The sequence below is a fragment of the Daktulosphaira vitifoliae genome, unplaced genomic scaffold (genome assembly GCF_025091365.1).
Source record: "Daktulosphaira vitifoliae isolate Bord-2020 unplaced genomic scaffold, ASM2509136v1 Scaffold_3, whole genome shotgun sequence".
NCBI classification, from domain to species: Eukaryota; Metazoa; Arthropoda; class Insecta; order Hemiptera; family Phylloxeridae; genus Daktulosphaira; species Daktulosphaira vitifoliae.
In genome coordinates this window covers 13,133,395-13,147,867 of record NW_026099574.1, presented here as the reverse complement: position 1 = coordinate 13,147,867, position 14,473 = coordinate 13,133,395, and the positions used below count along the sequence as shown (strand labels likewise).

General features: G+C 26.9%; 1 protein-coding gene across 1 annotated transcript in view; it reads right to left on the bottom strand.

Moving 5' to 3' along the window:
* Positions 1–9,734: 9,734 nt before the first annotated feature.
* LOC126902748 (uncharacterized) overlaps positions 9,735–14,473 on the bottom strand; it is a 10,028-nt gene continuing 5,289 nt past the window's right edge. The window contains exons 3-4 of the mRNA XM_050680347.1: positions 10,425–10,635; positions 9,735–10,270 (exon numbers count right to left, since the gene is read on the bottom strand). Coding sequence (XP_050536304.1) covers positions 9,915–10,270; positions 10,425–10,635 — 567 coding nt within the window. The 3' untranslated portion in view covers positions 9,735–9,914. The remainder of the gene's footprint in view (positions 10,271–10,424; positions 10,636–14,473) is intronic.

Here is a 14,473-nt window from a genome sequence, read left to right as displayed (position 1 = left end):
TTTTTTTTGTGTCTGTTACCACTTTTTCTCAGCTCTCACCGAACCGATTTCTTTCAATGATACGTCAAAAGATCACAAATCGTATCTAGTCGAAGACATTACCCTTAAAAATTGAAAAAAATTCCCTCGTTCCCCGTAAAAGGGGGAAACCTCCAAAAAAATTACAAATTTAAAAATCGCTAATTTTCGAAATTTTTTCAATTTTTTTTACTTAAAAGTGCCATAACTTTTTCAAAAATAAACATATCAATATAATTTTTTTTTATATAGATGCATAATATCATTACCTTTCATTTGGTATATTTTATATATATTTTATAAATCTGACTTTTTACCTGCCCACGGGGGGGGATTTAAAATGACAACTTTTTCACAATAAATTTACTTTTTCAACTTAAATTTTGAAAATGTTCCGGAAGGTCTGACACTTTTATATATATCTTAAATTAAAGCTAATGTACTGTTCTTTATTATGCAAAAAAAAAATTTCGGACTTTATTTTATCATCACGGTGAAAATGGCTAACGAATACTATTTTTGTGTGAAAATTTTCGATTTTGTATTTTACATTTTTAACTTTATTATGCTATGACATATTGAGAAGTGTATGGATCAACATTATTTTTTTATGAGAAATAATATTTTTTAATAATCCTTTTTTCATTCGACATACTTTATCTGAATTAGGATATTAATAATGAACTAGCAGATCATGTAGCTTTTGGAATAATCCACCAATTTTTTAAAATTAAACACTATCTAAAGATTTGCATCGAAGCGTTTTTTTTTTTGATAGTGATTTTAATCACTGTCAGATATTATTATACTTGATCCATCTATACCACGTCACCACTGTGCCGCGACTCCCCTGTGCTGGGTTTTTTAATTATAAATTTTGAATTATATTAAGTTATAAATTTATTTTTCGTTAACAAAAGTTTAACATTAATTTCAGACTGGATTCGCTCTATTTTTATATTAACGATTTTAATAATTATTTCATTAATTCACTCTATCTGTAAATTTATGATACTTCAATTTAGTTTAAAAATATATTGGGTAAAATGGAAGGATAAACTCAATATTTGGTTGAAAATTTTAATACATAAAATTGTATATTATATAATATAGTTAATTACATTTGTAATAAACCAAAAAGAAAAAAAAGAGTATATAATTTAAAGTGGAAATTTAAATTTGTACTTACCTTGTATCCCACGTAATGTAATGCTTATTTTAGGCAATCCAATGTTGATTATGAGTTCACACTGTATTTCACACGTTGTAAACTACGAGTTCGACAGTAAATATGACCGTTTGAGAATAAAGCGTTTATTATAAATAATGCGAAACCGTTACACAAAATCTATGGCTGTATTATTATATGCAGGAGATTCTATACACTCTATGTTTTTTTATAATTATAATCAAATAATGTATCCTTAGTTGACTTTGTAGAATGAGTATATTATTTATGAGATTATATTTTATTGAGATATTGACACCAATATTTCTTAAATTTTCCTCTGGCCTAGTCAAAACAAGATTCAGAAATATTTATATCTATGTAAAAGATTTGTCAAGGCGGGATTGTTGTGGCCCAATGTGTCCCGGCGGTATCGCCTTGAAAGGATGCGGCACAATAATCACCAAGACAAAAATTAAACACTAAAAAATATATTCGTAAGTTTTTCTGTGCTGTCTGTCGGCGCGATGTTCGTTAGAACAAAGACATTAAACCATAATAGACTAGCTACCCAATACACACAGGCTTACAAATATATTCTAACCTAATACACCTAACTTTAAAAACCTTTAATTGCAACCTTTACTCTGTCTGCCGGCGCGATGTTTGTTAGAATAAAGACATTAAACCATAAATGACTAGCTACCCAATAAGTATAGAGTTGCAACACACTTAGTCATATAATAAATATTTACCATTAACTGAGAAAATTAGAGTTGATTCGGGTTTATAATATATAAAAATAATTTTCAAAAAAATGTTTGAGCTTTAACATATCAATTGACATTTATTTCCACGATAAAATAAAACATTATTATTTAATGAACAAATTTAATTAAATTTAAATTTAAATTAAAAAAAAAAATTAAATTAAAATAAAAGATTCACCAAAACAAAATTCACTTTAAAATCTTTAAGTGTCATTTAATTTTAAAGAAAAATATTCTAAGACCAAATAAATTAAAAAATCAACTAAGTCCCAGAGAATAAGAATCTTGAGTAGAGTGTCGCAGATTTTCTGTATTTTAAAATCGCCGAAAGAACTGATTTTAATAGGAAAAAATGGGTTTTTATAGTAGACGAGGGTCGTGTAGCGATCCCTAGTGTGATCTTAAAAACTGTAGATCTTAATTAATAGTTAAATGTGATTGGTTGGACCTAATTGAGAACCCACACATAGGCGTTACTTTGAATCTGTACGATAATCAGATTTAAATGCTTAGTTTTTGATTATTTTAAGTTTTAAATAAGGGAACCCTATTTTGGTGATCTTGTGAATTCATTATATATGACATACATGTACAAAAGATAACATAATATAATATTTTAATATTACAAGTGATAATGTAATATTACAAAAATTATTTAATAATAGCTGAAAAAAAATGAATATTTTATGTGTACTTTTAATTTTCATCTACATTGACGCGGCCTGGGTATTACCATCGGCTGATTTTGATACCACTCGAATCAAGATCGTAATACACCGGCCGTGCTGTGCTTCCTAAACTACACATTAACAAAACCCGAGATGTCTTAACGCTTATAGAAAACCGTTGACGTTAACATAAATATGAGTTGCACGGCCGCCACAAGTCTTCGATTAACATTAACCCGGTAATTTATTACACTCGTGTATTATTTAAGCGTAGTATAAGTTGTTTTCTGAAGACTAGTGTTTATTTCTTTTCGATTATTATAATAATAAGATTAATAAAATTATATCTGTAATAAAATAACACTAATATTAATTTAATTTTACTTGTAGCTTCGATGCGAAGATGAGAAAGTATTAATTTTACTATGATGTCTTTTTTTTTATTTTTGTGTCTGTTACCCACTTTCTCACAGATCTCATTGGACTGATTTCTTACAACAATACGTCAAAAGGTCATGATTCGTATGAAGACAACACTCAAAAATTTTAAAGATTTCCCTAGTTCCCTGTAAATGAGGAAAATCTACAAAAAAAAATTCCAAATATAAAAATAGCTTATTTCCAACAATTTTTAAATTTTAGCTTCGATGCAAAGCTGAGAAGGTATTGGTTTTACTAAGATGTGTTTTTTTTTTTATTATTATTATTTTTTTTTTTTTTTTGTTTGTTACCACTTTTTCTCAGCTATCACCGAACCGATTTCTTTCAATGATACGTCAAAAGATCACAAATCGTATCCAGTCGAAAAAATTTCCCTCGTTCCCCGTAAATGGGGGAAACATCCAAAAAAATTACAAATTTAAAAATTGCAAATTTTCGGAATTTTTTTATTTATTTACTTATAATTGCCATAACTTTTTAAAAAATAACCCAATCAATAAAATTCTTTTTTTATATTGATACATAATATCATTACCATTCATTTGGTATATATTTTTTTTATGTGTGACCCTTTATTCTCCCACAGGGATGGATTTAAAATGACAACATTTTCACAAAACATTAATTTTTTCAACTTGACATTTGAAAATGTTCCGGAAGGTCTGACACTTTTATATATATCTTAAATTAAAGGTAATGAAATATTTTTTATTATGAAAAATAAAAATTTGACCTCTGGACTTGTCTTCATAGTGAAAATAGACATCAAAGTTAATAAAAAAAATACGATTTTTGTAAAAAAATTCTTTTTTATATTTTTATTTTAATAATGCTATAACTTTTTGGAAAATGTATGGATCAGTCAATTTTTTCTTTATATAGATGCTTGATGTCTTTACCTATCATGTGGCATATATTTTTTTTAAATCTAACCTTTTATCTGCCAACAAAGGGGGATTTAAAATGACAACTTCTTCACAAAAAATTAATGTTTTCAACTTAACTTTTGAAAATGTTCCGAAAAGTCTGACACTTATATATATACAGAGTGTTCAGTAAGTCAGGAAACGGGTTTCTATTGTTCTCATTGTTACAAACAATGAGAACAATAGAAACCCGTTTCCTGACTTACTGAACACCCTGCATATTAAATTAAAGCTAATGTAATGTAATTTATTATGGAGAAAAAATATTTCGGACTTAATTTTATCTTCACGGTGAAAATGGCTACCTAATACTATTAATTGTGTGAAAATTCTCGATTTTATTTTTTATATTTTTAACTTTATAATGCTATAACATATTGAAAAGTGTGAGGATCAACTTAATTTTTTTATGTGAAATAATATTTTCTAGTAATCCCTTTTTCATTTGACATACTTTATCTTAATCAGGATATTAATAAGGAACTAGCAGATCATGTAACTTTTGGAATAATCCATCAATTTTTTAGAATTAAACAGTATCTAAAGATTTGCATCGAAGCGTTTTTTTTTTTATAGTGATTTTAATCACTGTCAGATATCATTATACTTGATCCAACTATACCACGTCATCACTGTGCCGCGACCCCCCTGTGCTGGGTTTTTTTACTTAAAACTACCATAAATTTTTAAAAAATGTATGGATCAACATAATTATTTTTTATAATTATATGAGGTATTTAACAGTTTGTATATTTTATTTTTAAATCTGACCCTTTACCTGCCCACAGTAAGGGATTCAAAATGATAACTTTTCCATAAAAAATTACTTTTTAACTTAACTTTTGAAAGTGTTCGGGAAACACTGACACTTTTATATATATCTTTAATCAAAATTAATGTAATAGAATATCAATAATATTATGAATAATATGAAGAAAAAAAAACTATTTGTTGTCATGATGGTTTAAATGTCTACCATGCTCAATAATATGCTATGTTTATATAAAAATGCTCGATTTTGTATTTTATTTTATTTTAAAATACCTTACAAAAGAATTTTGAGTAAGAAAAAAATTTTTAACTTATTTAGATTCAATAATTTCAATGAATATTAAGGACTCCCTATCACTGTAGTATACCCTCATTTGAATAAATTTTTTATTCATATTTAAATTATTTTATTGTGTATTTTTTTTGTGGCTTTCATTTATTTTCTCAGCTCACACTGGACCAATTTTTTTTAACGATACGTCAACTGATATAACTGTTATCTAGTTAATATATTATCCTCAATAATTAAAAAAAAATCCCCTACATCAAATAAAAAATTTCTTAACCAGCCTTCTCCATAAAGACAATTAAAATCATTAATTTCTAATATATTTAAAGTATTTATTGTCGAATTAAAGCGAGGAAAAAGAAGAAAATTTATTGTCGAATTAGATTTGAAATAATAATAGATTGCAACTACATAATTAAACATTTTACTTTATAATTTATACATTTTTTAATTTGTGTGTGTTGCTACCAGTCTTTAATATTCTAAGTTTATTGGTAACATGATGTTATATAAAATATTTAAAAAAAAATGATTTTTAGTTTCACCTGAATAAAACAAAGAATTTTTACAATTTTTATCAAATTTTATAATATACTCAACTTAGTAAATTTTTTAAACAACTTTTTTATTACTTTTTCAGTTAAATTAAATCATTATAATTAATTAAGTTCTGAATATTACAATTGTCGAATCTCAATAAACACCAAAATTTTAATTAGAGATGATTACTATGAATTATATTTAAGTGATCTATTACAATAAAAATACAAAAAAAAATATTGAGTTTTTCTAATGAATTTGTTGTAAATAGTAATTATAACATTTTCTTACTGCATATTAATCTTAACAATACCATGGTAATTAATTTAACATTTATTATAAACTTTCAAAAAATCAACTTTCAAGTAACAAAAAAGTAGGTATAAAAATTTTCTGCACTAATTATTTTTAACATATTATATATCAAAATCAGTAACAATTTAAAAACATTTTTTTTTTGTTTTTAATTATTATTTATATGTGAAAACTAATTTTTAATAATTAGTAATAATATCAAAACTTAAAAACCATAAAAATAGTCTAATTTCACATTTGAAAACAGAAAGAAAAGTTGATTTAAAGAAGAATATTTTTGATTCTGATGAATGTTCCTTGTATCCATTCTAGTAAAAAAAAATTTTTTTTATTAAGTAGTGCATCAAGCTCTTTTAATTTTTATACATTTTTGTCATAGAAACAACAAAATTAACTACTCTATCCTTTTTTATTATTTCTCCGTAAAAATTACAATGTTAAATTATTAAATATTATTTCATACTATAGTTGATTGCTATAAAAAAATTATCAAAAAGAATAGGTAAGTTGATTACTCTTACCACGAAAACTGGATTAATTTGTAAAGAGAAAAAAACGTAAATACATTTATCTGTGTTAAAACATTTTTTTTGGGTATCGTAGTTTTTTTGTGTAGTGTACTATTTTTGTGGCAGCCGGCAATACGCGCTTACGTTACCGTGCCACAAAAATAAAAAGTTAGTGAAACAACTGAGTTTATTTATTTAACCGAACCTACGGAATAAATAAGTTAAACATTTTTAATTCTAGGAAAATTTTATATGTAACTGACTGCGTTATTACCGTTTCGCGTAAACATCCTAACTGTATTTATTAAACTTTATGGAAGTAAATAAGTTTGGAGCTGAATGATACTACCGAAATATCTCGAAGTACTAACTAAAGCAATAGAGAACTAGTTAGATCATCTTTGACTTATTTATTACCGCGAAAGTATTCAGAAATTATTAAAACCTGAATTTATTAAACCGTCCCCACAGAATTATTGGGCGCGGAAATAGTACCAAACTATACAAATTTTTTTCAACGAATAAAGAAAAATGTAGTTTCGCAATTATTCTAACGAATTATTACCGTGAAAATAGAAAAAAAAATTTAATTACCGAACTGTATTTATTATACCGCGGAAATAATTTTTTTTTTTTTTCGTTAATACTAGTCTAACCATTAAAGTTTATTTATTTATATTAGAATGATTACACAATTAATGGAACTAATAATCGACGAAATAAATAAAGAATTGAAGAAACGTAATATAAATTTGCAGGGAATTAAAGCCAACAAAATAATAGTATTGGAAAGTTACCTTTGCAATAAACATAAACCCGCAAACTTATAAATTTAAAATCGAAAACGTAGATACGGAACCCGAGAAAATTCCTAACAATACTATTTTTGAGGATGTTGCTATAAATCAATCGGACGGCGGTGAAAACATAAGATACAATTTTTAGAAAACACAAAAAATAGTCGTAAGACTTTTTGTAAATTCGACACGCTATCCAACCGCGTAAACGTAGTAGATATGAGATTGATATTATTCAAAATCGATTACAAAAATTTAATTTGTTGAATGGACGAATAGAAAATCTCGAAAACAGACTTTTAAAACAGCTGTCCGCAGAACAAGTTACTTTACAAACACAAAATAGTTCTACTTTTAACTATGCGGCGCAAATAAACATCGTAAAACCGCATGATATCGACGGAATAGCAAAATCAAATATTGTAGACTCTAATGATGATAATTTTTTCTCGAAAAACATAACTTGTTGAATCAAGCCGTGTTAATTAACCGTCAACTGTATAACAATGGTAATATGGAGACAGCAGGAGGAAATAAAATTTATTATATTGAGCAAAATGAATATGTTTATTTTAAGGATAGAACTACCTTACACGAACCGTATAATTTTTATTATATTAATACTAAACCGTCATTTACTATTGATGGAATGTATAATGATAATAACGGGTGATTAGGTGGTCAGCCGAATAATTGCTCGATGTTCAAAATATTAATTTAACCACGCAGTGAATAATACAGCCGCAGTAAAATCATTTGTTGCACCTAAACTAAGCAGCGAATTGGTCCAAAAATACTTGCCTGAATATAAAGGCACTAAAGTTGAGGACCCGCAAAGACTTTTAAGCGCCGCCGTTAAAGTACTAATGGAGGCCGGCATACTGACAGATAGATCGGTTAATTTAGTGACCGAAGAATTAAAAGGAAAAGCTTGTATTTGGAACACATTAAGCTCATTATACCCAACTTATTACGTGATTTATAACCGAATTTTTGGAAAAATTTGACCGGTAAATCTGACTGATATCGATACCGGAAGATAAACTGGGCAACCAGTTGAGGAATGTCATACTGCAATATTCCACAGTATTCAGTGGACAAGTGGGACGGAGGCGGATAGTCGAACACGACATAAGGCTTAATAATCCTAAGCCTGTGGCACTAAACTCGTATCCGTACCCGATAGAAAAAAGGAAAACAATAGCTGAAACGATCAAAAAATGGTTTGTAGAACCAATCATTTCAGCGTAGGCCGCACCTGTAGTCCAAGCGGCTAAAAAGGACGGCGCATACATATTCTGCGTAGATTACACACACTTAAACTGTCAAACCGAGCGTGACGCGTACACAATGCCTAGCCTCCATAAACTTATCCGGACTATAGATGGAGCCTAAGTATTTAGTACTTTGTATCTAAACTCTGGCTACTGGCAGGTCAATTTAACAGATCAAGCACGACCGCTTATTGCTTTCCGTATAGACAATAGTTTATACCAATTCAGAGTGATACCTTTCGGACCACAAAACTCACCCGCCACCTTCTGCAGTTTGGTTGGGTTTTCAAGAGACATCAGAGATCACCTCTACCGCTAACAAATAGTTTAATAAAACTTATCAGTTAGTGGTATGTGCTTAGGTGTAAAGTATTTCTTGATAGTTGTGTATGTGATAACCACCACCAGTCAACCGGTCATTTATCTGTCATCCTATTGTCATCAGCTGAACGTACACTGTGCACCTATACCAAAATTGTTAAATTTCCCCCCAATGAACTTGTTCAAAGTTCGCACCACCACCACTCGGCGTCATCACCATCGGTCACTACACAATGTCATGACAACTAGATTTTTTTTTCTCAATTAGACTACCGAGGCGAAAATTTGACTTGTGTGTATATGTTCATGTGTTTAATTATAAAAAAAACACGTTTCTGGTTTTTTTTTTTTTATATAAAATAAAACGTCCAGATATTCATGATGGTATGAGGCGCGAACTATAGCCGGTGGTGGACCGGCACTCTTCAAGAAATCAACGAACAACTATAAGTACAACATAAAACTCCCCTTTTGTACCTCCTTTATTAATGTTGTGTATATAGCGCATCTTTTTTCCCCCTATTTTGTTCTCTTTTTATGAAAATATATAAATAATTAAAAAAATGTTCTGATATTATACATTGGCCCTTATTTTTTTACTTAATTAATTTTCCTTTATTTTATTAATATTTGTTTTTATTTAACTTAAAACCTAGTTACTCCGTCAACGAGAACTATTCTCGTTTGGCTCGGTTATTAGGTCACTGTCCAGTGTTCACCTGGGCAGTGAGTAAATAGTAGGCCCTCTGACTTGGCTGAAACCTTACAAATTTAAAATAAATTTCCCCGTGTTCATAGAAAATACTGTATGAATAACAATATATATATTTCTGTATATATTACTAATATACTATTAGAATTACTCAGAACCTATTATTAGCTAATAATTTATACATCAATATAAATAAAAATCAAGAACAATTTCATACGTGTTGCAAACAATTTTTTTTTTAAGAGTTATTTAGATATAAATTGTGAACTTTAAATAAAAATCGTAAAAATATTATTAATGATACAGACAAGATTTTATAAAGATTATTTTAGTTATAACTTATATTTATTTTAACAGCATAATAATTCAAAAATAAGAAATGAGTTATTGAACGTTTAGTTTTCTTTTTTTTCTATACTGACATCGTTTTCTAGAACACTTCCCATAAGGTTTCGTAACCATGGGTCCATTTCGTATGCAATAAATCTATTGTTGCGTTTTTTTTCTTTCTGAAGATATTGGAAGTAACCATCATGTATCATGAGCTCAAGATTTCTAGGTGTTATATTTTCTTTATATTTTCCCAATTCGCGTGGCTCAGGATATATTACTGCTACAATTATATAATATAATCCATGATGTTTATTTTTATTATATATAATTTCATTTGTTTTTGCCACGCCAATTCCTATGTTGATGGCACTTTTCCAAATCATACTTATTGATTTATCACGGCCTTCAACATTCTCATCTATATAAAATTATACTACTTATAAATAAAATAATAATGTCTATACATTTAAAATTATTTAGATGTAATTCGATACCCAAAAAATGATGATTTATCATTTATTTTCTATATAATTTCTATAAAATTCTTATACGGGTTAATTAGTATTACTTACTTATAACCATTTCCTTCTCATTCGCATAAAAATCAAAAGGTTTATCGCCTTTATCAAAATTGCTGTACAATTCAATAGGTACTCTTTTTCCTACGTCTTCATCAACATCACGACATGATTTCAAAAGTCCAAAAACTTTATTGAAGTTACTTACTTCAAAACTTCCTGTCTTGGCTATATAATTTGCATATGACTGTGCAATGTTATCCAACTGCAGATCACATTATTGTTATAGAAAAGGTTACTATACTAATAATGTAAATTATAGCTTTAAAATAAAATTTTGCAGATCTTTTAATTAAGTGTTCACAAATATACAGGGTGTTCAGTAAGTCAGGAAACGGGTATCTATTGTTCTCATTGTTTGTAACAATGAGAACAATAGAAACCCGTTTCCTGACTTACTGAACACCCTGTATAAACTACAATAAAATATATGACCAGTATTTAGGAAGTTATTAATTTTTTTTTACCTAGGTGATAGAGAGAAGCCGGGAAATATCAAATGATAAAAATAGCAAAACCCACACTTCACCTTCAACAATTTTTGAAATTGGTAATAACTTCATACATAATTAACATATCAATAACATAATTGTTATTGACTAATTATTTTCTTAATTAGGTCAATATCTATTTTATAAGTTAATTAAATATGTATGTTGCCATTTGAAGTATTAAAGTTAATACCCTTATTATGTATAAGGTAGAGACGTCATTTCAAAGTTTACTAGAGTGAAACAAATATTGACGCGCTCAATTCGTTCGGTACATTTACTAATAACTCAATTCTATTACACTTAACATAAAAATAATCATGATAGATTTTTTCTAAAATAAATTAGGCTATATTAAATAAATAATTTTCAACGAAGTTATTTTTTTATTCAATCTTTAAAATACAAACATTTATATACAACATATATAGTTTTTAGATGTGTATATACATTATATATACGTTAGGGTGGATCAAAATAAGTCGATCTTCGAATATTAATGAGAACCATTTTAAATTTATTTTATACATTTTATAATAGGCATTTTGTGAAAATTTGAGATTTTTAAAAAAAATTTTACTGGTGGCTCAACTTATTTTTAGTATTTTGACCAAAAATACCCTGTAGTGTTTTGGTGTTTATATTTATTACAAAAATACTACAATTAAAATTTATAATAATTAATAATTTTTAATAATGAAACATGATGTATATATACATAAAAATAAGAGTACAAATATCAAGTGTCACGTGATTAACGGACAGCGCGATACTAAAAATAATACACGGAGTGTTATCGTACTGCAGTGTACATCTAAGATAAAACATATAAACATATATAAACGCATTCATTGTGACATGTTATTTAACATCTTTGTTAATCCCTACAACCCCAAAAAACAAAAACTGGCCTCTGTTATACAATTTTTGGTCAAATATTATGTGATTAGTATATCAAAACAGTTTGATTTTTACAAATTAATGTTTTTTAACCTTGAAGGGATCAAAAAAATTATGTTTTTACTACATATTATTGTAAAGTTTTTTGAATCAAACAATATTTTCTTTACCAATAATTAAAAATTTTCAATAGTTACCGAGAAAATGAGTGTTTTATCCTTAATTAATCAATCTATATAATATATAGATATATGATATAGGTGATTTTTTTATCATAACCCACTCAATTACTAACAGAATAAATATAATTTAAACATTTTTTTTTCTGTTATCTTTAGTTACACAGTATTATTGAATTATTAACTAATACTTTTTAAGTTCTTTGTCTAATATTTGAGTTTTTAATTTAATAGTAAATGGCATTTGAATTTTTAGTATAACTTTATTTGGTTATTAGATATAAACATATAAAGTTTGAAATTTTTGAGTTAATATACACTAGGGATTACAAATACAGGTTATATAAATTGGTAAAAAAATATCGTATTAAAATTCAGTAGTGAATATTCTGTAGCATTTTAAAGTTTGTGAACATTTGAATTTTTATGTATTATTTTACGGTATTAAACATTGCAATACGTGTGGAGAAAAGGACAGAAGAAAACACTATCTTTTCATGATCTCTAAAGAAATAAAACTGCTTATTAGGTTATAGATATTATTTGTGTTTTTATTTGAATTAATGCGAATCATTAGAATGTTAACAATTTTCAAGGAAAAATTATATTTAGTGTGAAAAGATTGTGTTTACTTGTGTCATTTTTTTATAAAACAGCCAGCATTTGATACCGTAAAAAAAAATCCAAAAAAATTCAAATTTTTACGAAATTTATTATGTTACAGAATATTAACTACAAAACATTAATGATACATTTTTTCACCAAAGTATTAAAATTAAACCAAACAATCTGAATAACGATTTATCTTCAATGAATAACTTTAAAAGTATAATACACAATAAAAGTATAATATTTTTTTAAAATAAATTGAAGTATCATAAATTCACAGATAGAGCGAATCCAGACTGAAATTAATGTTAAACTTTTATTAACGAAAAATAAATTTATAACTTATTATAATTCAAAGTTTATGATTAAAAAAAAAAAACGGTAGCACAGTGGGGCGAGGCACAGTATGGACGAGGCATAGATGGGACAAGTATAGATGATATATGACAGTGATTAAAATCACTATCATATGAAACGCTTCGATGCAAATCTTTAGATAGTGTTTAATTTTAAAAAATTGGTGGATTATACCAAAAGCAACATGATCTGCTAGTTTGTTATTAATATCCTAATTCAGATAAAGTATGTCGAATGAAAAAGGGATTATTAAAAAATATTATTTCTCATAAAAAAATTATGTTGATCCATACACTTTTTAATAAGTTATATCATTATAAAGTTAAAAATGTAAAAAATAAAATCGAGAATTTTCACACAATAATAGCATTCGGTAGCTATTTTCACTGTGAAGACAAAATAAAGTCCGAATTTTTTTTTTTGCATAATAAAGTATATTACATTAGCTTTAATGTAAGATATATATAAAAGTGTCAGACTTTCCGGAACACTTTCAAAATTTAAGTTGAAAAAGTAAATTTTTTGTGAAAAAGTTGTTATTTTGAATCCCCCCCAGTAGGCAGGTAAAAAGTCAGATTTATAAAAAAAATATACTAACTGATAGGTAAAGACATCATGCATCTTTAAAAAAAATTATATTGATCCATACATCTTTCAAAAAGTTATAGCATTATAAAGTTAAAAATATAAAAAAGAATTTTTTTACAAAAATCGTATTTTTTTTATAAACTTTGATGTCTGTTTTCACCATGAAGATAAAATAAAGTCCGAAATTTTTTTTTGCATAATAAAGTATATTACATTAGCTTTAATTTAAGATATATATAAAAGTGTCAGACTTTCCGGAACATTTTCAAAAGTTAAGTTAAAAAAGTTAATTTTTTGTGAAAATGTTGTCATTTTAAATACCCCCTGTGGTCAGATTTATAAAAAAAAACCCAGCACAGTGGAGTCGCGGCATAGTGGGGATGTTGCATAGTTGGGTCCAGTATAGATTTAATCTGACAGTGATTAAAATCACTATCATAAGAAACGCTTCGATGCAAATCAGTAGATAGTGTTTAATTCTAAGAAATTGGTGGATAATTACAAAAGCTACATTATCTGCTAGTTTCTTATTAATACCCTGATTAAGATAAAGTATGTCGAATGAAAAAGGGATTATTAAAAAATATTATTTCTCATAAAAAAATTGTGTTGATTCGTACACTTTTCAATGAGTTATAGCATTATAAAGTTAAAAATGTAACCAACCCAACCCAACATCAACTCCTATTTCCTTAATTATATCCAGATTAGTAATTATTTTAATTATATATTATATAATTTTTATAATTAATTATTTTCAAATTATTATTGATTTTTAATATGTTAAAAGTAATCATTTTGAACCTACTTCTTTTTGTTCTTTAAAGTGAAAGTTTTAATAAAAAAAAAATGAATTTATTACCATAACTTTTAACTCAACTTGCAAGTTTGAAATAAATATTATTAAATAGAAAAAAAT